At 37.7% G+C, this 25,762-nt stretch overlaps 1 protein-coding gene across 1 annotated transcript in view; it reads right to left on the reverse strand.

The window, feature by feature from the left end:
- Positions 1-25,762, reverse strand: part of SNX3 (sorting nexin 3) — a 43,212-nt gene that overhangs the window by 8,139 nt on the left and 9,311 nt on the right. Inside the window, exon 2 of the mRNA XM_002917339.4 lies at positions 258-353. Within this exon, the coding sequence (XP_002917385.1) occupies positions 258-353 (96 nt within the window). The remainder of the gene's footprint in view (positions 1-257; positions 354-25,762) is intronic.

Here is a 25,762-nt window from a genome sequence, read left to right on the forward strand (position 1 = left end):
ATAGCAAAAGAGTTCTCAGAAGTAAGCACTATCCAAGTGTGAGTCGGCAAATACCTCAACTGGGACAAGAGAAGAATGAGGTCTAAGGAAAAATTACAGACTTCAACCATCTCCCATAAAATAAGAGAAAATTGAACTAGTAGAAAAAAAGAAATTTGCTTTTACCCCCTTCATTCAAGGTAAGTTTTCTGAAAGCTCCTTAAAACATTAAAATTCAGAGTGTTTGGCTTTAAAGTCCCATTACAAATAATTCTTACCTTGCTCTCTCTTTCTAATTCACTTCGCAGCCATTCAAAGTCACTGTATCTTCTTCTAACAGTAGATTCCTTCAGCTTGAAAATAGGCAGATTTGTCTGAAATTTAAAAAAAAAAATCACTCCTAAGTTGAAGTATGGGACAGGGACTTCAAAAACAGGGCTGGGGTGGGGAATCTGTGTGTCAAACTGATAATATGGCAAGTCTGGTTACCTTAAGATAAGAAAATCATAAAGTTATTACGATGACATTTTACCTCTAACAAAATAAAACTTGGCTAAACGTTAAACGAGTGTATTATTTACACTGGAGCACAACTTCTAAAATGCACGTCTGCACATCGGCTTCAGGAGGTCTTCTGCCTGAGGTCAGTTACATAAATATAGGCCATTTTTTCTATTTCGGTGAGCTGTAGAAATGTCAACTGAACAGGGGTGAGATAAAGCTAGCTCTGATTGCTATCCAGTTTAGATTAGTACCTTACACCATACAATGCTCATGGGGGAAAGAGACCTGAACTGCTTTGACATGATATACAAAATATTTTATTATTATGACTAGATTAGATGTTTCACAATGAAAGAAATGAATAAAAGATTATGCTTAATGGTCTTCTAAAAAAATGCCAGAAACTAGCAGGGATAGAGGGCAATATCAGCACTGTTACTACTAGTAGGAAATCAGGAGTCATACACAATAGATCAGGTTCACAGATCCACAGCTTTATAGGCTGAGGCCAAGTTTAAGAATTGAAAACATAATGCCCAGTACCTGAGGTTATATTGGAATGGAAACTGTTCTTTACAAGACTGCAAGGACCACTTATGGCAACTTCTAAAAGTAACAAGAAAGATTTCTATTATCTTTTACTGATCCCTATAAAAAGAAAAAATATACCACCCAAACCCACTTTAAAATGGTTTATGATTAAGGACTATTAGCAGGAGCAGTATACCACCATGATTTTATTATCAAGGATAGAATTTAAAGTACATATAATATCACAAAGTTTACAGGGGACAGAAATGATCTAACACAATTAATGCGATACCATACTGAAAATGCTATTTAATACTATATGCTCTTAAGATTGTATATATATATATATTTTTAATTTTTTTTTTAAGATTTTGTTTATTTGTTTGACAGAGAGAGACAGTGAGAGAGGGAACACAGGCAAGGGGATTGTGAGAGGGAGAAGCAGGCTTCCCACCAAGCAGTAGCCAGATGCGGGACTCGATCCCAGAACGCCGGGATCATGACCTGGGCCGAAGGCAGACGCTTAACGACTGAGCCACCCAGGTGCCCCTCTTAGATTATATTTTGTCTTTAATTTGGTCTTTGCATGTGTAGAACAGCAAACTGTTTTACAGCTGAAAAGAAAAAAGTTAAGTGTCACCAGAAGGGACATCATCCATCATGTAAACCTCACTCTTAAGAAAATGTCAATCATTTGTTAAACTTAATGCCACTGATAATCGTCATTCAGCAAAATAAAAGCTTTTTATTCAGAGCCTAAAACCCATTTTGTAGTAGGTCTCAATTTTTTCCAAAGTGTATTAACTTCTCCATGTTGTATACCTTATAGCTTGGAATCTTCTACAGAAGCTATTGGGCATAACACTGGATAGGTTTCAAGCACGAAACCAAACCTCACAAGAGGTTTAAAAGCACTTGAATTTTCTTTCCCAGGTAACCACAACATTTGTTCATTGTATTAATGACTAAGAGCAAAATTGCACCTAACAAGACTCTTATTATACTAAAAGTCAAGCTTATATTTAGAGATGCTGGCTTGCTGTACAGAAGGGTATTCTCATTCCCCACAGGGAATAAAATTAGGTCCCCTGGGGAGCAGGATGATAATTCCCAGAAAGAAAGCACTGGATTATTTCTCTCTAATTTCACCCATTGGCTTTTTAACCAAGTTCACCCTTCCGCATTAAAATATTAAGTCTTTGTAAGTGTCTAAAGACAGAAAGGCTTTTACAGAATTGAGTGTTTTCTGCAGGTGAGATTTTACATTTTGAATTCCCTCCTCTCAAATTACTTTACAGAAAGGATTAGCTGCTCTCTTTATTCAATATGTTAAGATCAAGCTTGTGAAAAGAGTTCCCTAAGAATTTTCATACTTCTGGGTACGGAAGTCCATAAAGTTAATCTCTGAAACAACATATCAAGCTTACAGGCACAATGTTGAGGGAAGAGTGCCAATTCAGCTCATTTTACCTTCCATTTTCCCTTTTGAACTTTTGACACAATCATGATTATATCTGATTCACTTTAATAGAAGGAGAATGGGAAGGAGAAAAAGTCCATTCCTTTCTATGATTAGCTAATAATTTGATAGATAAAAAAGGGTCACAGTTAAAGAAAATTCTGCTCAGCTGGCTATGATTTCTCTTTACATGAGGACTGCTTTATTTTGATAAAGTCACATCATCTAACTCTATTTGCCCATTACATCTGGAGTGGGAAGTTTGCCAGTTAACTTCCTTCTCATCAACACGAACGTCTTTCAACTCAACTTGATCAAAATAAAAATGAAAAAATGTGGAGGTGTTTTCTTTAAGCCATTGTTGATTATAAACTCTTAATCAGTCACTTTCAACTTATTTAACCCTCATAAAATGTTCCATTTTGGTTTTCTAAATAGAGAAGAGTAAGGATGATCACTTTTTTTTTTTTTTAGGAGGACTCAATTATTTTTACAATTTGGGAACATTTATAAAAGGGCTAGTGCTCGGTAAGTTGGGGAATATAATGACTGAGATGGAGCCCTAACCCTGTTGAAGCTTATAATATATTAGGGAAGTTAAAGGATACGTATACAAAAAATTTAAATTTCCGTGGTTAAAAATACCATACACCATAAACAAAAACAAAGTTGAAACACCAAGAACAAATTGTAGACAAATATTTGCAACATAAAACAAAGGGATAATTTTATTAAAATGTAAAGAACTTAGAGACCAATTAAGGATAAAGATGAATAACCTGACAAATAAAACAGGCAGAACACAGATTAATGGCCAATAATGTTCAACTTCACTCACACAAGAAATGCTACTTAAAACAGTAAGATCCCATTTTTCACTCAGACAGGTAGGTATTTCATTTTAATACCTAGTGATGGTGAGGAGAGAAAGAGACAGACACACACTTGAAAAATCTGCTGAGAGTAGTAAAAACTGGTACAACCTATAAGGAGGGCATTTTGGTGACATCTATCACTCTTTTAAATGCATATATCTTAAAAATAAGATGAAAACAGGGAGGCAAACCATAAGAGACTTTTTTTTTTTAAGTTTATTTATTTATTTGACAGAGAGACAGCCAGCAAGAGAGGGAACACAAGAAGGGGGAGTGGGAGAGGAAGAAGCAGGCTCCCAGCGGAGAAGCCTGATGTGTGGCTTGATCCCAGAACGCCAGGATCATGCCCTGAGCCGAAGGCAGACGCTTAACGACTGCGCTACCCAGACGCCCCACCATAAGAGACTCTTTTTTTTTTTTTAAAGATTATATTTATTTGACAGAGATAGAGACAGCCAGCGAGAGAGGGAGCACAAGCAGGGGGAGAGGGAGAGGAAGAAGCAGGCTCATAGCAGAGGAGCCTGATGTGGGGCTCGCTACCACAACACCGGGATCACGCCCTGAGCTGAAGGCAGACGCTTAACCGCTGTGCCACCCAGGCGCCCCCCCATAAGAGACTCTTAACCGTAGGAAATAAACTAAGGGTTCCTGGAGGGGTGTGAGGTGGGTGTTGGGGTAACTGGGTGATGGGCATTAAGAAGGGCACTTGATGGAATGAGCACTGGGGGGTTATAATCATTAAATTCTACCCCTGAAACTAAAAATGACAACAATAAAAAAATAAAAGCATATATCTTTTTTTTTAATGTTTTTTTATTATGTTAGTCACCATACAGTACATCCCTGGTAAAAGCATGTATCTTTTAAGCCAACAATTCCACTAGGAATTAATCCTACAAGTATTTCCACATATACAAAGAGATAAGGGTATGTAGTAGTTAATACTTAAGCACTGTTCATATAATAATAAAACTAAATCTAATAAAACTGTTACAAACATAAGATGAAATATTATACAGCTTTTACAAACTAAAATTCAGCCACAGGCTGATCGGAAAGCCTGCCTGAGATATGTTAAATAGAAGTTTCAGAGCATGTGACTTTTTTTTTTTTTTTTGAGTATGTGACTCTTGATCTCAGGGTAATGAATTTGAGTCCCATGTTGGGGGTAGACACAGCATAAAAAATAAAATCTTAAAAAAAAAGTTTCAGAACAGTATATACAGTATGATACCATTTGCATAATAAAAGCATAAAGGAACTGATACTGGATTTGGCCAGTACTCTTTTAACACGTGGAGTAAGCCATACTGTACGAAGACAGTTGAGAATGGTTAAATCGTGTGAACTGCATGCTGAGTATTCTAAAGCACAGATCACGGAAAACTGAGAAGGTGAAATGGTGCCCTGAGTACCTGGCTAAGGTATGTATTTGTGAACACCATGAGTTAATAAACATCTCTGAACAGGAAAATAACTTTAAAACAGAAAAACAGAACAGTTACCACAAAAGCTGAAGCCACAGAACTGGACAGATTAGCTACATGTCTGTGCATGAGGGGCACTAAGAACAGTTGGTTCTGTTCTCATCGCAAGACAAAATTGTTTTTGTGACTATGTATAGTGGGAGATGTTAACTAGACTTACTGTGATCATTTCACAAAGTATACGAATATGGGATCATTTATGTCGTACACCTGAAACTAATGTTAATGTCAATTACATCTTTTTTTTTTTTTTTAAGTTTTATTTAGTTAAGTAAGCTCTACACCCAACATGGGGCCCAAATGCACAACCCTGAGATCAAAAGTCACTAATTGTTCCGACTGAGCCAGCCAGGTGCCCCATGTCAATTATATCTTTAAAAAAAAACAAAAAACAACAGTTGGTTCTAGCCATTTCTTCAGTTTATTGGCTTGAGGAATACGCACAAGAGCTAGACTACTCAGGCAAATTAGAGCAAAGATTCCTTATAGGTTTTACTTTGGATTTCATTTAAAATGCTTTATAGACCCATCCAGAGAGAAATAAAATGGTGAATTCTGAAATTAAATGTAAATCAGACTATAAATATGGTTAATTAGAGATGACTAAACTTTGGAAACTTTAAAAAGGCAACAGTTAGTATTCTCTCATCCTGACATTCATATTTCCCCCCTAATTTTAGAAGCTGTTCTAAATTGCTCAGACTGAGCACAAACTAGAAGCTGCTATTTTCTGCCTAGCTACTGTGATTTTACCTAATAGATAAAAGTGTCAATCTCAGCCATTTGTATAAAATAACAATATTTTATTTGTAGGAACAGTGATCAGAGACAGGTGAGATCAGAGACAAGTAAAACTAAAGTCCATCATAGGCAAGAACCATAAACTAAGCCATAATCTTCACCTATGTGTATAGGTACCTATTATTAGTAAATGCTAAAGGTGAGTTTCAGTAACCTTGGTCTTTTCAATTGCATTCATGTAACTGCGAAAGTTGCACAACTTATGTTTCATTATAAATCTGAAGCAAAGACAGAGGCTCCTACAAACACATCAGTTATTCTCACAGGATCTATATAAGAAACCCAGTATTAACAGTAATTTAAAGCTATGTCAGGGCTATGGCCCAAACTAACATTTAAAAAGCAAAGAATTATCTGCTTCTCAAAAAGTTAAGTAGGTTGCCAGGAATTCATAAAGTTTGTAAAAACGACTTTATCCATTGGGGAACCTGGGTAGCTCAGTCAGTTAAGTGTCTGCCTTCAGCTCAGATCATGATTCCAGGGTCCTGGGATTGAGCCCTGAGTCAGGCTCCCTGCTCCACTGGGAGTCTGCTTCTCCTTCTCCCTCTGCCCCTGTTCATGCTATCTCTCAAATAAACAAAATCTTAAAAAAAAAAACAACCTGATTTTATTCACCATTCCAAAATATGCCTTTTAAATTATTACAACTCAAATACTAGTTAATGTGCCACCACTACTTATTAACATTTTAGGGGGGATGCCTGCGTGATTCAGTTGGTTAAGCGTTCGACTCTTGGTTTTGGCTCAGATTGTGACCTCAGGGTCATGAGGAGTTCAAGCCCCTAGTGGGGCTCAGTGCTCAGTGCAGAGTTTTCTTAAAACTCTTCCTCTCCCTCTGCCCTTCCCCGCCACTCTCTCTCTAAAATAAATAAATAAATAAAATAAAACCAAATAAATAAGTGGCACAATGTTTAAAAAGTCAGAGAAAAAGAAACAAACCAAAATTTCTATATCAGACCCCTACTACTAAAATCAAAGACATCAGTCATTCTTTTTTTAAAAAAATATTTTATTTATTTATTTGAGAGAGAGAACATGAGCAGGGGAGTGGGAGAAGGGAGAAGCAGACGCCCCATTGAGCAGGGAGCCCAATGCAGGGCTCAATCCTGGGACTCTGGGATCAGGACCTGAGCTGAAGGCAGATGCTTAACCGACTGAGCCACCCAGGCGCCCTGACATCACTGGTTCTTAAATCCAGCTATGCTTCAGAATTACCTAGGTACCCTGAAACAATTTCTTAAATGGAAGTAGATCATAAGTATAGAAAAGTAAGCAAATAACACTGAGTTTTCAGATGGTAGCAATCTGGGTAGTCCTTAAAAACAAACAAAAAAAAGAGTCTTGATGCCTGCCTCAGAGCAACTAAATCAGTTTCTAGGGGAATGAACCCTTTAAAGATTTTACTTATTTTTTTTTTTAAAGATTTTATTTATTTATTTGACCAAGAAAGAGACTGAGCATACATGACCACAAGCAGGGGGAGTGGCAGGCAAAGGGAGAAGGAAAAAGTAGACTCCACACTCAGTGCAGAAGCAGGACGCAGGGCTCATCCATGACCACAAGACCTTGACCTGAGCTGAAATCAAGAGTCCAATGCTCAACTGACTGAGTTACCCAGGTGCCCCAGGAATGAGCCTTTTAAGAAAGTTCCCCAGATGATTAACACACAAGTTTAGAAACTATTACTATAACATGTCTGACTGGTTCAAACAATCATCCAACAAGCAGGTAAACCAGTGCTTAGGTGGAAATTTATAGCTGTAAATGTCTGCATTAAAAAAGATGAAATATCTCAAATGAATAAACTTCCACCTTAGGAAACTAGAAGAACAAACTAAACACAAAACAAGTAGAAGAAAGGAAATAATAAAGATCAGAATGGAAATAAATGAAATAGAGAATAGAAAAATAGAGAAAATACAAAAGAAAAGCATTCATTGTGGGATGTGGGGGTGGCTCAGTCGGTTGGGTGTCTGCCTCTGGCTCAGGTCATGATCCCGGAGTCCCAGGATGGAGCCCCAAGTGAGGCTCCCTGCTTGGTGGGGAGTTGGCTTCTCCCTCTGCCTCTTGCCCTGCCTGTGCTCTCAAATAAATAAAAACTAAAACAACAACAAAAACACATTCAATGCTTCAAATAAAGAAATGAGATTTTAGTCAAATTTAAGATTTTTAATATCTTGTTTTATAAAACTTTATAGTAGTCACACTATTCCTTCTTCAGTCAAAGAAAATTAAAGTTGGTAACCCTACTCCTTCTCATTCTAACCATGAAATCTCAGAGAGAGTCATTCAGTATAAAAGTACACACTTTGTAATATTCTATATTACAACAGCGGTTAGGAGTTCAGTCTCTGTCTATGTTCAAATTCCAGCATTGTCACTTAGCTGTATGACTTGGGCTAGTTAATCTATTTTTCAATTTGCTCATCTATAAACTGGGGATAATAGTATGAAAGTATATCAAAATAGATGGTTTAGAAGTTGAACTAGCCCAGATAATTTCTCTTCTACTGCTTGGGAAATCATTCAAGGGATAAATATTTTGAAATAAATTAGATGTGTGGTTCTGGAAGACCATGTTCTTATACTCATCTCTTCTATAGTTGTTGTAATGATGAAATGAGGTAATATATATATACATGCTAGAACTGTACCCAGCACCCAACAAACTGCATAGTAAGTCTGAGTTGTTTTTCTTTACATTACCACTTTTGTATGTTTTTAAAACTCAGAAAAAAGTTCTAATATTATAATACTCTCCTTTATCTTCAACCAATTGTCATTATTGTTATATTTGCTTTCTCAATCTCCTACACGCAGTTATTTTTGCTGACCCCTTTGAGAGTAAACTGCAGATACCATAACCCACTAAGCACTTCGGTGTGCAGTCCCTAAGAACGTCTCTTATATAACCACAGGACAAGGACCAAGTACAGGACATTAACACTGATATGCAGTCCATATTCAACTTTAACAGTTGTCCCTTTAAAACTTTTTAAAAATTGGAATACAATTAAGAATCAAGCTCTGCCTTGTGTCTTTAATCTCCTTCAATTCAGAACAGTCTTCCTGATGTTTTACCAGTCAAGACACTGACAATTTCATTTTTTATTTTTATTTTTTTTAATGTTTTTTTATTATGTTAGTCACCATACAGTACATCCCCGGTTTCCGATGTAAAGTTCGATGATTCATTAGTTGCGTATAACACCCAATGCACCATGCAATACGTGCCCTCCTTACTACCCATCACCGGTCTATCCCATTCTCCCACCCCCCTCCCCTCTGGGGCCCTCAGTTTGTTTCTCATAGTCCATAGTCTCTCATGTTTCATTCCCCCTTCTGATTACCCCCCTTTCTTTATCCCTTTCTTCCCCTACCGATCTTCCTAGTTCTTATGTTCCATAGATGAGAGAAATCATGATAATTGTCTTTCTCTGCTTGACTTATTTCACTTAGCATTATCTCCTCCAGAAGACACTGACAATTTTAAACACTGAAAGCCAGATATTTGAGATACATTATACATTTGAGTCTGTCTGTTTCCTCCTGACCAGTTTCATGTCCTGAGTTTCTGGCAGGAATTTTTTTTTTTTTTAAGATTTTATTTATTATTTGACAGAGAGAGAGACAGCCAGCGAGAGGGGGAACACAGTCAGGGGGAGTGGGAGAGGAAGAAGCAGGCTCCCAGTGGAGGAGCCCGATGCGGGGCTCGATCCCAGGACTCTGGGATCAGACCCTGAGCCGAAGGCAGACGCTTAACGACTAAGCCACCCAGGCGCCCCTCTGGCAGGAATGTTCTTAATGGCAGGTATGTTGAAGCCTTCTCAGTATATCACATCAGAAAGACATGACAGTTTCTCCTATTATTGGATCACTTGGATTAAGGTTAAGTCAGCCAGATTTCTCCAATATAAAGTTTTTTCCTCTTTACAGTAAGTCTTTTTTCCTTATTCTTGTACTTGCTGTCATAATAAAATTTAGTGCCATTTGGAATTTATCCACCTAAATTTAAAGCTTATAGAACCATCAGAGCACAGAATGAATTCTGCTTCTTGGAGAAATTCACATTTTTAGATGAAGTTATTTGCCTGACTTGAACCATGGGGAGACTAGCTTATTGCACTACCAAATAACAGTATCAACATACAGATATGTTAAGTACATTTTGTTCACAATTTGATTTAGTAAACAGATTCAGTAGAGGATTGACAGTCTATTTGGCTAAAATGAGGCCATGGATATTTGTACTTGCCTTAGGAGATATCTCAAGCTTTTCTGTGTATCTTGCCTTTTCATTTGCAAGAGGAGAATGTATTTTGCAGACCACATGAAAAGGTAATGGACTAATTACACAAGATACCTGGGATAGTCAGAAAATTCAAAGAGAGCAGGACTAAAACCTTGAAGAAAACTACTCAGTATTATTTTTTTTATGTTACAATAATATACCAGAAACAAAACTCCAAAGGGATGAAGTGTTAGGAGATGTCTGTATGTCTGTACTCTAAAACTGCTATTTAGTGGTGAGCATGGCATAACCTATAGACACACTGAATCATTATGCTGTACACCTGAAACTAATATAACATTGTGTCAACTATACGCAAATATAAAATTTTTTAAAAGCCTACCATTTATATAAAAGAGAAACCAGCCATTTCCTAGAAGGTATTACTAATCACGTAGAGTAAAATAATCGGGAAACTTAATAGATATTATATATTATAGAACAGATTTCTGAAACCATGGTACAGACCTCTAAAATAAGTGCTCCCTTCACATTTAAGCAGAGGAAACTGTCACACTGGTCTCCAAAAAGCTGGGTCTTACACACTTACACAGGCTGACCTATTAAAGTCAGCGGCTCACAGATACCCTATATGTAACCTGATTATCACTGGCAGCCAAATAGAAAACCAAGCCTCAAAATGTGATCACCTGAATATACCTTAACAATAGATATTAGAAAAATGTTTACTAGGTGTTTCTAGTATTTCTTCAGATAGTGTCATGTATACATTTGAAAAAAGAGACTGGCAACAACATCAAAAGTATACTCAGTAGACCATACTCTATTTAACCAATCCTAAGAGATGTAAATGGATGCCTCACTTGGTTCTCATTAAACGGCTGCATTTCTCCAAATATCTACATCTAGAGATAAAGGATAAGCTGAGAAGTGCTTAAGCTATTACCTCGCCCGTCAGTACTTTTGATACTTGGTTTACCCAATCTGGAACAGCATGAATAACTGGAGATATGGTTTATAACCTTGATGAACTCTAAATATGGCTGAGGAGAAGTCATTTAAGTGAAAAATAAGCTTTTAGTCCGAAGAACCTTTGAAATGTAGATTGTCAGTAAGCCAAGGTATTTAGTTTAGTTTCTTTAAAAAAAAAAAAAAAAAAAAAGGACATGGCCTTCCACTGATACAATTTCCCATTATGTTACAAGAAGTATCCTTTTTTAAAAAAATTGAAGTATAGTTGACATACAATATGACATTAGTTTTAGGTGTACAGCATGAAAGAAGTATCCTTTACGGCGTAATATCCGAAACAGTAGAGAAGAAACTATCTAGACTGCTTTAATGCATAAATCAAGTAATTCCATATACTTTTCCTACTTTGACCATATTCTTCATTTGTGAATGGGCAACAAGATGCATTTGTGAGCTCATGCAAGGTTCTCACCTTTAAGGAAAATGCAGTAATAATTCTACTGTAAAGAAAAATTTGTTCCTAATAGTTCACGAATGTTTATATAATCCCATATAGACTTCTGAAAGAAAACTGGTTATTAATAGACTACGACCTTTTCTGAACTACTTTAAAAGTGCAAAACTATTTTCTGTACCTTCCTAACTTGCCTCATGGTGAGAACTGTCTCAAGAGCTGTTAACACCCACCCATTCCCATACATCCCAAGTGCCACCACCTACAGAATCTCATTCAAATTAGTCTGAGGTGGAACCCGAACATTAGTGTTTTTAGGTAATTCTAAGGTCCAGCCAGGGTTGAGAATCACTGCCCTTGAACCACTGTCCTAGACCTACTAACAGTGAAACAGGGTAGGCGAGCTAAGCAATCTGTCCCCAAGGATAGTGATTTGGAACTAACCCTTATGAGAATAACTGGAAATGGATGCAAAGTCATTGCAGGTAAAACTATAATGTGGAAACCAGCAGAAGAATATTAGTTTAGTTAAGAAACTACTCAGTAAGTGTATTCTAAGCTTCTATACATGCAGTATCAGGCACATACAGACTACAGGGATCTAAAAAGGATCTCCTCCTCAAGAGAGATGTATAGCACGAAATCGGAGGGTAGGGAGGAATTAAAGAAGTAGAGTAGAAATAAAATAGATCTAAGGGGTGCCTGGCTGGGTCAGTCAGTGGAACATGCAACTCAATCCTGGGGTTGTAAGTTCAAGCCCTAAGTTGGGTGCGAATTACTTAAAAATTAAAAAAATATCTAAAAAAAAACACATATGAAGAACATATTAGGTTAAGTTTGCATGGTAGGCTCATAAAAACTTTCCTTACGATTAAAAAAACTAGAACAGTAATACACATTCCTTTGTAGATATTTCATTTTGATATATATCCTTTCAGACTTTTATATATACAACTTCTATTTTTATTAAATATGTTATGAGCTTCCCATTTATATCATTAACATGATTATACATCTACATGAGAGGTGGTATAATACAATGATTAAGCACACAGCTCTGGAACCAGACAATCTGGTTTTAATCCCAACTCTTGCATTAACCAGCTACCTCACCCTCGGCAAAATCCTATGAATGAGAGTTAGATGAAGACTTGATACAGATCCAGGGAAATTTATATACTTTCCTTAAGACAACCCCTTAAAGGTGAAATTCCTGAGCCAAAGGCTATGAGTGTTAAGGCTTCAGAATGGCCTCCAGGGAGGCTACTTCACTACAGACAGAGGAGGTACAGAACTGTAGTAGGCTATCACTTTGGTTACCTGCAATAAGTCTTGTTTTCTGTATCCTCTCCCCTATCTACTTGGCCACGTAACCACCTCTGACGAATGACATAGTAGCAAGTATTTGTGAACTGGAACATCTGTTCATAAAAAGACATCCTCTCTTGGAACCTGGACACCATTCTGTTAGAAGTCTAGCTATCCACATGAAGGAACACTGAGGACCTCATCAATAGCCCCAGCTGAACTCCCAGTTGGTGCCAGCACCAACCTGCCAGCCAGCCATATGATTGAATCATCTTGGAAATAAATCCTCCAGCCCCAGTCAAGGTGCTCCAGCAGATACCAAGGAAAACAGAGATAAGTTGTTCCTTCTAAGACTTGACCAAACTGCAGAGTTGTGATAAAGTGAATGTTAGTTGTTTTAAGCCACCAACTTTTGGGGTTGTCTGTTATACAGTAACAAGTAACGGAATCAGTAACCTGACTCTGGTGGAACTGGGCTAAACAAGAAGCATACTGATAGGACAATATTTCATATATAAAAACGTGGTACCTAACAAGTATATAAACTTTATTTTTAACCCTTTGCTGTTAACTTTTTTGTTTCCTTATTAGCTCTTGACTATGTCTGAGCAGCTGAGGTTCCCAGAAAATCTATATAGTTCATTGATTATCGATTATTCAATTATGGAAGTGTTCTTCCATAATTTAAGCAGGTGATAAAATGAACTGACATTTTTCTACTCTAAACAAAAGCAAGGTCCTAAAATAAGCTGTAATTTAAGATTAAGTTGCTTTCTCTGCACTAACTTGATAAACCTCTAAAAACAGAGTATGAAATAATTTGCCACATACATTATTAAAGAGTAATACTGAGGTGTTTCTTCAAAGAATGAAATATTACCTGGAACATGAAAACATGAAAAAGGATACTTAATGAGTCTTAATTCTTTAAGACGTGAGTGATGCTTATTCATAAACCCCTTTCTCTTCTTGTGAGAGGGACTGGCTCTAATAAGACCAACTAGACAATGATATTAAATACTACATACATGCATGCTTTAAATTTACAGACTGACAGCCGTGTGATTACAATACTTTCTTCCTTCCATAAGGCCCCACAAAGAGTGATTATTGTTCTTATCCCAAAAGTACTCAAATCACTAACACAAAATCCTTTTATTAGAAACAGTAAGTAATTCTCTTAAGAACCCTCATAATAAACCGTTAGAAAAAGCACAGGTCATACAAGCTGTAACTTGTCATCAAAGATTTCAATACATTAATAATTAAGTCAGTGTAATTCAAAAAAATTTTCTGCCAGCACACTCTCTTTAACTGTTAGGTATCATCAGTATTTGTGGTGGGGCTGGAGAGCAGGGTATTCTGGGTTCTGTCCCTCGTACTTTAAGTTCATTTCTGAGTACTTAGTCTAGCCTCTTTTCTCCTCATACTTTCCCTCCCCTGCCCTCTCCTCTGAATTGTAAAGTTTGTAAGAAAAGGAAATCATTCCAGATCCTTAAGCTCCAGCCCCCAAACTCTTTGGAAGTATAGTAATTAATATATTTTAAGTCATGACACTTATAAATATTAATTATGAAGTCTCATAAGCCACTGATGTTACTTAGAATGCTAAGAACTATACAGAATAAAAATATTGAAAATCTTCTACAAACACTGACTAAATACACTGACATGGTCCCTGATTAGCAGACTTCATATAGACAAAGATAGATAAGAATAAGGAGAGAGAAATTAAGGATACTAGAATACCATGGGCCAAGTTTCTGTAAGACAGTACAAAATCTCGGGAGTCCATTATTATGATAAAGACATGTATGTGCAACCTTTTAGGCTTAGAGGCTTTAAGACTAATTAAAAAATTTTCTGAGGCACCTGGGTGGGTGGCACAGTAGGTTGAACATTCGACTCCTGGTTTCTGCTCAGGCCCAATCTTAGGGTGCTGGGATCGAGCCCTGCATCAGGCTCCGCTCAGAGAGGAGTCTGCTTCTCTTCCTCTCCCTCTATCTTTCCTCGGCTCTCGCTCTCTCCCTAAAATAAATCGATCTTTAAAAAAAAGTTACTTTCCCTCTCTAAATCTGAGTTGCATCATCTTTAAAATGAAGATACTGCCATTTACCTCAATAATTAAAGACGAACTATTATTACTTCACACATATTATCACTGGATATCGAGTATAGGGCAACTACCACGCTACATTTTTTTTTTCAAATTTTTACTTAAATTCTAGTTAGGTAACATACAGTGCAATATTGGTTTCAGAAGAATTCAGTGATTCATCATTTACATACAACACCCAGTGCTCATCGTAACAAGTGCCCTCCTTAATACCCACCACCATTTAGCCCACCCCCCACCAACCTCCCTCCATCAACCCTCAGTTCTCTATTTTTAAGAGTCTCTTATGGTTTGTTTCCCTCTCTATTTTTTTGGTCCCCCTTCCCATATGTTCACCTGTTTTGTTTCTTAAATTCCACATATGAGTGAAATCATATGGTATTTGCCTTTTTCTATCTGACTTACTTTGCTTAGCATAATACATTCTAGCTCTACCCACGAAATTGCAAATGGCAAGATTTCATTCTTTTTGATGGCTAATACTCCGTTTTTTTTTTTTTTTTGGGTGTGTGTGTGTGTACACACCACTTCTCCTTTATTCATTCATCAGTCAATGGGTATTTGGGCTCTCTCCATAGTCTGGCTATTGTTCATAATGCTGCTATAAACATCAGGGTGCAGGTACCCGTCAAATCAGTATTTTTGTATCCTTTGAGTAAATACCTAGTAATGCGATTACTAGATCGTAGAGTAGTTTCTATTTTTAACTTTTTGAGGAACCGCCCTACTGTGCTCCAGAGTGGCCGTACCAGTTTGCTTGCCCACCGACAGTGTAAGAAGGTTCCCCTTTCTCCACATCTTTGCCAGTACCCGTTGTTTCCTGTGTTGTTAATTTCAGCCATTCTGACAGGGGTGAGGTGGTATCTCAATGTGGTTTTGATTTGTAATTCCTTGATGATCAGTGATGTTGAGCATCTTTTCATGTGTTGGTTAGCCATATGGATGTCTTCTTTGGTAAAGTGTCTATTCATGTCTTCTGCCCATTTCTAAACTGGGATTATCTGGGTTTTTTTGGGTATTGAGTTTGATAAGTTTTTCATATGTTTTGGATACTAACCCTTTATCAGACATGTTATTTGCAAATATCTTCTCCCATTCCATAGGTTAGCTTTTAGTTTTGTTTATTAGTTCCTTCACTGTGCAGAAGCTTTTTATCTCGAAGTCCCAATAGTTCATTTTTGCTTTTGTTTCCCTTGCCTCCAGAGATGTGTCTAGTAAGAAGCTGCTACAGCCATCAAAGAGGTTGCTGCCTGTGTCCTCTAGGATTTTGATGGTTTCCTCTCTCACATTTAGATCTTTCATCCATTTTGAATTTATTTTGAATTTATTATGGTGTAAAAAAGTGGTCCAGTTTCATTCTTCTGTGTGTTGCTGTCTAGTCTTCCTAACACTATTTGTTGAAGAAATTGTCTTTTTCCTTGGATATTCTATCTTTTGTCGAAGATTAGTTGACCGTATAATTGTGGGTCCATTTCTAGGTTTTCTGTTCTGTTCCACTGGTCTATGTGTCTGTTTTTATGCCAGTACCATACTGTCTTGATGACTACAGCTTTGTAATATAGCTTGAAGTCCAGAATCGTGATGCTTCCAGTTTTGTTTTTCTTTTTTAGGGACTGCTTTGGCTGTTCAGTCTTCTGCAGTTCCATACAAATTTTAGGATTGTTTGTTCTAGCTCTGTGAAAGATGCTGGTGGTATTTTGATAGGGATTGCGGTAAATGTGTACACTGCTTTGGGTAGTATAGCCACGTGTCACATTTAATCCTCTGAAGTTTCATTTTATGGCTGAAGAAACTCAAAAAGTGGAGTGAGGTAACTTGCTCAGGGTCACATGCATACAAATAGGCAGAGAGAGTGTTTTTCAAGTTCAAAGTTCATGCTCTTAAGGCATACTATGCTTACAGTACCTGACCTAAAGCAGATGTTAAATAAAGCTTTAAAAACTCCCCTAGGCAGTTAATAAGTACCTAAACAACTACTATGTGCAAGAAGCTAAGTAATATTTGATCAAGAGGCCTTTAAAAACATTTAAACATTGCACAAGAAGTGCTTCTGAGCACACATAAATTAACATTAAAAGCATAATAATATTAGTAAGACCTCTTCAAAATATAAAACCTCAAAAAAAGGTAGAATGCAAAAATCTTGAAAATGGCAAGAGAAAAATGACTCATCACATATAGGGAGACACGCAATAAAATTAACAGCTGACTTCTCCCCCTAAACAACAGAAATTAGGAAGAAATGGAATATTCAGAAGGCTTAAAGAAAACACAACAAAGTCTATAATCAGCGGTAGACAAAAATCTGATATGTACCCCCCCATTCCCACCCCTGATGTACACACCTCCTATATGAGCGTGGGTGAGGCCTACAAATATGATGGATGTCACTTTTTTTTTTTTAAGATTTTATTTATTTATTTGACAGAGGGAGCACCAGAGAGAGAGAGGAAACACAAGCAGGGGGAGTAGAAGAGGAAGAAGCAGTCTCCCAGCAGAAGAAAAGCCTGATGTGGGGCTCGATCCCAGAACTCTGGGATCATGCCCTGAGTCAAAAGCAGACGCTTAACGACTGAGTCACCCAGGCACCCTGATGGATGTCACTTTCATGATTAAGTTACATTATATGGCAAAGATGAAGGACTTTTGCAGATAAAGTCCCTAATCAGTCTCTGAGTCCATCAAAAGAGATTTTTTTGAGTGGACTTGACTTAAATCAGGTGAGCTCCTTAAAAAGAGGACTTTAGTTCCCCTGAAATCAAGATTTTTTCCCACTGGCCTTGAAGAGGAAGGCCACTATAAATTTCATAGCTACAAGAAAATGAATTCTCCCAACAACCATGTAAGCCTAGAAAGAATCCAGGCCTCACATGAGACCACAACCTGATCAAACCTTGACTGTAGATCTTAAGACCTGAGCAAAAGGGCCCGGCTAAGCCAAGCCGAGATTTCTGACTTTCAGAAACTGGTGAGGTAGTACTCAAAGGTGCTTCATTTATGATAATTTTTAATGCAGTAACAGAAAACTAATATATCCAGCAAAACTATCCTTCAAAAATAAAGAGAAGGGGCACTTGGGTGGCTCAGTCAGTTAAGCATCCAACTCTTGATCTCAGCTCAGGTCTTGATCTCAGGGTTGTGAGTTCAAGCCCCATGTTGGGATCCAGACTGGGCATGGAGCCTACTTAAAAAATACTTACATACATATGGAATAAGCCATTCCCACATGAACAAAGACTGCAAGAATTTATAGTAAGTAGATCTGCCTTACAAGAAATATTAAAGAAAGCCCTTCAGGGGCACCTACGTGGCTGCAGGGAGCCCGCTTCTCCCTCTCTTCCCCACTCGTGCTCTCTCTATCTCTGTCTTTCTCTCTCAAATAAATAAAAATCTTTAAGAAACAAAGCAAGCAAGCAAGCCAGCCAGCCAGCCAGCCAGGCCCTCAGGCTCAAAAGAAATGACAACAGATGGTTACTGGGATCCACATGAAGAAATAAGAGCAGCAATAAAGGTAATTACACAGGTAAATGTATACACGTGTTTTTCTCTTCTCTTAGATGGTTAAAAAGAACTGCATAAAACAGTTATAAACCTTTATTGTTACCCCTGTACCATGTAAAAATATAATACACATGACAATATAAAACAAAGGAAGGGGGAGGAACTGGATGTATTTGGAGTAAAGTTTCTGTATTTTTCTGAAATTAAGTTAGCATTAAAGTGAGTTACACTATGAAAGGCTGAGTCATTGTAATTCCTAGATCAAACACTAATAATTTTAAGAAGAATTTTAAAAGGTCTTAGGAATTAAAATGGTATGCTAAAAAATACCTATTAAAAAAAAGAGGAATAGAAAAACAAAAATGAGATATAATAAATAAGTATTAAGAAGTGCACTTGTGGGGCACCTGGGTGGCTCAGTTGGTTAAGCATCTGACTCTTGATTTTGGCTCAGGTAACGATCTCAGGGTTGTGAGTAGAGCCCTGTGCTGGGCATGAAACCTGTCTGAGATTCTCTCTCTTCCTCTCCTTCTGCCCCTCCCGCCCAGCTCAGGCTTTCTCTCTCTCAGAAAAATAAAAAAACAAAAGGGGCACCTGGGCAGCACAGTCAGTTAAAAGTCTGACTCTTGGTTATGGCTCAGGTCGTGATCTCAGGGTTGTGAGATCAAGACCTGTGTTGGGCTCTGCTCTCAGCACGGAGTTTGCTTGAGATTCTCCCTCCCACCCCCTATGTCTGCTCTGCTTGTGCGCTTGCTCTCTCTCTAAAATAAATAAGTAAAATAAATAAGTAAATCTTAAAAATAAATAAATGAAATTAAATAAAAAAGAAGTGCACTAGTGATGAGCAATGGGTGCTGTATGGAAGTGTTCAATCACTATGTTGCATACCTGAAACCAATATAACACTGTACATTAACTAACTGGAATTAAAATAAAAACTTAAAAAAAAAGTATCAAATGGCAGAAATAAACACATCATACCAATAATTTCATTAAACATAAAACAAACACTTCAATCAAAAGACAGAGATTGTCAGCCTGGATTTAAAAAAAAAGATACCATTACATCCTGTCCACAAGAGACACATTAAACACTCAAAACCAAAAACAGGTTAAAAGTGAAAGGTTACAAGTAACCACAAAAAAGCTGGAGTGACTATATTAATAACAGATACAACAGACTTTAAAAAAACTTTTTTTTAAAGATTTTATTTATTTTTAGAGAGCAAGAGAGGGCACATGTGAGTAGGGGGAGGGGCAGAGGGGGGAAAAAGAGGGAGTGGGAGAGAGAATCCGAAGCCGACTCTGTGCTGAGCATAGAGCTGGATTCCACAACCTGGGGATAATGACCTGGGCTGAAACCAAAAGTCAGTCACTTAACCAACTGAGCCACCCTGGCACCTCTAAAATACACTTTAAGACAAGATAAATGGGTAAGGACTGAGATTCTTGTTAGAAGGTCATGAAGAACTGCTTTCCAACTCTGCTTTGGTAACTTGAAAGAAAAGATTTTATTAACTTAAACTGCTCCTCCTCCATTATTCGTGTTTCCATGTTTTTTTTATAGTGATAAAACACACATAACATAAAATTTACCATTTTATATTACACAGTATACATTTTTAAGTGTACGGAATTCTGAAGCATTAAGTACATTCACACTGCTGTGCAACCATCACTACCATCCATTGTCATGTTTAAATAATATACTCTACAATAATATAAGAGATTCGATAGAGTTTTGACTTTTCCTTAAGAACATTTCAATTATATATCAGAGAGTTTGGGAGAAAAAAATGAAGTGTGGTAATTTATGTCAGAAAACCAATCATTTGCTGAAGGCAGTACTTTCTCTTCTCTTTTTTTAAAGTAACTTCTACCTCCAACGTGGGGCTCAAACTCACAATCCTGAGATCAAGAGTCACAAGCTCTGCTGACTGAACCAGTCAGGTGCCTCCTTCTCTTTTTTGATAGTGCAACAGAAAGCTAGAGCCAACTCAGTAATTAAATAATAGCAACAGCTAATATTAAATAAATGAGATAGGAATTTTTTTTTAAAGTAGCCTACAGGCCCAGCACGGAGCCCAATGAAGGGCTTGAACTCACAACCCTGAGATCAAGACCTGAGCTGAGATCAAGAGTCAGACGCTTAACTGACTGAGCCACCTAGGCATTCAAATGAGATAGTATTTCAAGTCCATCATTTAATTCTCACGTAACTCTAAGGAAACGAGTAACACTGTCATCTTTAGCACAGACAACAGGTTCAGAGGGCTTAATTGTCCAAGGGTACTCAATAGGCTAGGCAAACTGGGATATGAATTCAAGTTCATAATTTATGTGTTAAACTATTTCCCAAAGAACAAAAACTTAATGGAGGTTCTGAAAGAATGGAAATCCACGCTATGTAAGTGGCCAATAGTTTTGCTCCTCTGCTACAACCTCCCCCCAGCACGCCCTCACACATATAATACACTCAAGTCTGTTTTCAGTTCTTTTCTACCATCACTGGATAGGGAAAGAAAGCCCCAGATGCTTAGACCAACTTAAAGGAAAGTTTAGCTTCCTTGAGAATGAAACTTGAATACGATAAACATAGCAGTCAAAACCCAACAAGAAAATGACGTCTGTCAGTGCGGCAGGGGTAAGGAGCCCTACACAGGGAATGATGGAGGAGAGAAACAAAATGTAGTGTCAGGGTAAGTGTAGGAATTAATAGTAATAAATAACAGCAACTATAGTAATAAATAACAGCAACTATAAATTAAAAGAACAAAATTTCTCTGTACATTCTGACACAGAATACAGAATTTCTGGCAATACTGATAGCAAAAAACTGCCAAGGTGTCTCTGAAACCCCATGATACTGATAAGAAACTGCTCTTTCAATGAAGTCAGGCGAAACTAGGACAACACTAATCAGAAACACAAGCCATCAAAAACTGCCAAAGAAAGTGTTGCAACAATTCAAACAATCTTTATAACAAGCTGACTTGTTCAACAACCAAGAATTTAAGTTAGGAAGTTATAAAAATGGAAGCTCTCTAGGACATTTCAATGACTCTATAACTGAAGCTGTTTTTGTTTTGCAGCTTGTTCAACCCTTTGCAGCCAACCCTGACTCCTAACCAATTTCAGTGTTTATGGAAAGAATATATTAATATGTAAACTGAGGGACAACACTTATCAAAGTGCTTTACAATCGAAATTTAATATCCACTGCTGAGTTGCTTTTAGTTTGCTTACACGAGAATTTAGCCGTAAGACCTCAACATTTTAATCTAACAGATTTTTTTGAGGCCTTTATAAAGAACCCTTGAGGAAGCGGGGCAGGAAGGTATTTTGGGAAGCATTTCCTCTTCTACTGGCCACAGCAAGACCTATAAGAGACCCAACTTCATTGGAGAAGAGGAAATTACTTCAGGGGCCTGACCTAATACCGTGGGAAGGCCCAGTGGTCTTAAAAAACCTGAAAGCAACTATAACTGCAATCTGTCGGACCTGTACAGGACTGAAGAGAAGTAAGATTCTATACACTCTGAAAGGCACCATTTACTCTCATCCCAGTTCTCTTTGGTTAAGCAATAGTTTAACTATAGTTTAGAAACTTGTGCTCAGTTTCGTGATGTAATAAAATTATCCTGTAAGAAAAATAAATATCTAACCTTTGACTGGATTAAGACATTTTCTCTATCTTAATCAGCAGAGAACAGGGTGTGTGTCAGTACATGCTTGGGAGTTTGGCCCAGGGGTGACAGTGAACAGACTGTGAGTGACCAATGACTGGAAACACAGTAAGATGGAGCAAAAAGGTTACAGAAACTCAAGAGAAAAAGCCCTATATACAATGGTCTCTTTATATATGACACATCCTGTATATTCAAGCTCAATTATCACTTATAATGATACTAAAGACAAGTCAAACAAGTCAATTTTAATTCTAAGGAAACCAGACAAATAGATGTCTGGTAGTTTGAATCTAACACTTCAATTTAAATGGCCTCATATAGCTAATGGCTACTATATTAGCACAGTTTTAGACAAAGGCATATCAAAAGTTGTAGAGAAAAGCAAATCAAAGAACATATTGATTAGCAAAGAACATACAGATAAAGCAAATCAAAGAACATATCTAAATAATCCACTGAACAATACTCGTAACTAATAGGCTACTCCAACCTACCAATCCTTTCTTAATTTTAAGAATGTTTTACCAGCTTTTATAATAAGAATGCTTCTTCTATAATGCTTCCTTAGTTTTGACACTCTTGAACTCTCTTCATATATAAGTTCTGGGTGCCTCACGTATCTGATACATATAGTGTATATATCTCATAGCCTTTTAGGTTGGATTTTTAAAATCTATCCTTTCACACATCGATCTGGTTATTTTAAAAGAACTGTTCCTGCTCATTATAAATAAATGCCTCTAGCTAACGTGCAGGTTTCTTTCCAAAATAGAAACCAAGAAAAAAAAATTGTAACATCAGAAGAAATTGTGTAGTTATACATTTATTGCTTGAAATACTTATATATTTTAGACTTTGAGACCTAGAATCACAAGATGCAGAACTCAAAGTTCTTTTTTCCTAATGTGTGCAATGAATGGAAGATACTATTGCTTCCAAGACCTTGCCTGGAATTATGGAGGGTCAGAGGCCTAAAAATAAAGAATAACACATTTTCTAAGTTAAATTTTAACCAAGAGCCAATAATCTACAGTATTCATCACATAGTACTCATAATTTTACACCTGTCTAGTCTCAGAAGTCGGCCCCCTCACATACAAGAGCACCAGATCACAATAGCAAAGATAAACAACTGTATCAAAGATTATGTGGTTCTTTCTCTTATACTCCGCTTTTAAAAAAGATTTTATTTGAGAGGGAGAGAGCAAACAAGAGCACAAGGGCAGGGAGAGGGAGAAGCAGACTCCTTGCTGAGCAGGGAGCTCGACGTGGCACTGGAAACCAGGACCCGGGATCATGACCTGAGCCGAAGGCAGACGCTCAACCGTCTGAGCCACTCAGGAGCCCCAGAAATGATTTTTAGTACAGGGGTGTGGTCATCTTATTAATTTCCTATTGCTGCTGTAACAAATCATCACAAACTTAGTAGCTTAAAACACAAATTTATTGCCTTAAGTTTTGGAAGTCTTCCAATAAAAACTACAAAACCAGGGAAGCCCACAGCCTGTTCACTCCTGCTCTAGATCTATTAGTGTCTTAATAATGTCCTCAGTGGGGTGCCTAGGTGGCTCAATTGGTTGGGCTTCTGACTCTTGATTTCAGCTCAGGTCATGATCTCAGGGCAGTGACATCAAGCCCCGTGTCCTAGGGAGTCTGCTTCGAGTCTCTCCCTCTCTCTCCCTCTGTTCCTTCCCCACTCGTGCTCTCTCTAAATAAATAAACCTGAAAAAAATGTTCTCAGTTACACAATATGGGGGGGGAATCTCTGGGTATAAATTTATTTATTTAAGATTTTATTTATTTGAGAGCGTGCTCACACAAGAGAGAGCTTAAGAGAGAGAGGGAGACAATCTCCGGCAGACTCTGTGCTGAGCACAAAGCCGGACAGGGCTCAATCCAACAACCCTGAGATCATGACCTGAGCTGAAACCAAGGGTCAGATGCTCAACGAACTGAGCTACCCAGGCACCCCTGGGTGTAAATTTAAGTAAAAGCCTGACAATACATAATATATGCCTAGCCAAAAAGACTTTTATCCACTGCTGTTTTCACTTTGACATAATGAATTATGACAAGGCAAAAGAGGAGTGAGATGCAAAGAACTGGACATAAACAGGGGAGCTTTGAGACTCCTTTCTTCCTCTGTATGGATTAGAATTCCCAAATTTACTATGGAACAGAGAAACTCATCCCACAAGGCAGGAGTGGGGAAAAAACAGAAAGCAAACAATCAAAAAACAAAACTAAATTAAACAAAAAAACCCCCAAACGAGCAGCAGGTCTGGAAATAATTTAAGGACTGCCAAGCAAACAAAGATGCTACATCACTGATAAAATCAAAGTCTAGAGAGCAAAGAATTAGGAAGTGCCCACTCCAATATTGTCAGACACAAAGTAATTTTACAAAAATTATTTTAAGTTTTCTATGATTCTCTGGTAAGAGACACTGATCTCACTTATTTTGGTGGCTCAAATTTTATACTCCATCATTCAATACCATTAACTAAAATGCTGGTCCTAAGTAAAACTGCCTCCATAATTTTAAACAGCCATTGAAGAAAAAAAAGAAAAAAGGATCATGTATTTCCAACACCTCCAATCCAACCCCAATCCCACGGTACACCCCCATCAGACATGCCCTGTCTTCACGATCGTCTCTTTTCTCAATTCATCAAAATTAATTCTCAGGAAGAAATCGAAACTCATTCACATTTAAGACTGCCAAAACTGGGGCACCTGGGTGGCTCAGCTGGTTAAGCATCTACCTTTGGCTCAGGTCGGGGTCCTGGGATCGAGCCCCTAAGGCTCTCTGCTCAGTGGGTAGTCTGCTTCTCCCTCTTCCACTGCCCCTTCCCCTGCTCATGCTCACCCTCTCTTTCTCAAATAAATAAATTAAAAAAAAACCTTTAAAAAAAAAGATTGTCAGAACTAATGAGAACTCAATTTTATTTCTTACCAAATGACCTTTCTCTAAAGTCTGAAATATCAGGCATCAGGAAAAAAGAATTAAGAGAGAGGATCAGAATGTTGCTAAAGCCACACCCTAGAAGGGCTGATAACAATTACCTCTTTGCTATTGTGGTAAAGCAAAGAACAGTGTTGTTCTTCTTTTCTTCACATGGCTGAAGATGTGACTACATTTCCCAGCTTCCTTTGAGGAAAAGGGCAATGGGGCAGGAATATGTTTTCCCCTTGGCTAGAAGATGCAGGTGACGCTGGGAGCTGACAGGCAAGTCATGATACCAGCCCAGGACTGCCTCTGAGACCTCTCACATGAAAAAATAAAACTCTCTATTGTTGAAGTCTCTGTGTGAACAGCCCAAACTGTCTCCTAATTGTTGCCACCTTTCTTAAAAGTTACATCAAATGTCACATTTTACTACCACGTCAAAATTCCTAAGTTCTAAATATTTCCTTAAGGAAGTAAAACTCTGGTTGAAAGCATTAAGTCGTTTAAGAAATCAGTAAATAGCAGTACCAAGATTATAATATTGCTTTTTTTTTTTTAAAAGGTTTTATTTATTTATTCGACAGAGATAGAGACAGCCAGAGAGAGAGGGAACACAAGCAGGGGGAGTGGGAGAGGAAAGCAGGCTCATAGCTGAAGAGCCTGATGTGGAGCTCGATCCCAGAACGCCAGGATCACGCCCTGAGCCGAAGGCAGACGCTTAACCGCTGTGCCACCCAGGCGCCCCATAATATTGCTTTTCTTGGACACCATCTTTCTTTCTTTCTTTTTTTTTTTTAAAGATTTTATTTATTTATTTGACAGAGATAGAGACAGCCAGCGAGAGAGGGAACACAAGCAGGGGGAGTGGGAGAGGAAGAAGCAGG

Source organism: Ailuropoda melanoleuca, chromosome 10 (assembly GCF_002007445.2).
Source record: "Ailuropoda melanoleuca isolate Jingjing chromosome 10, ASM200744v2, whole genome shotgun sequence".
NCBI classification, from domain to species: domain Eukaryota; kingdom Metazoa; phylum Chordata; class Mammalia; order Carnivora; family Ursidae; genus Ailuropoda; species Ailuropoda melanoleuca.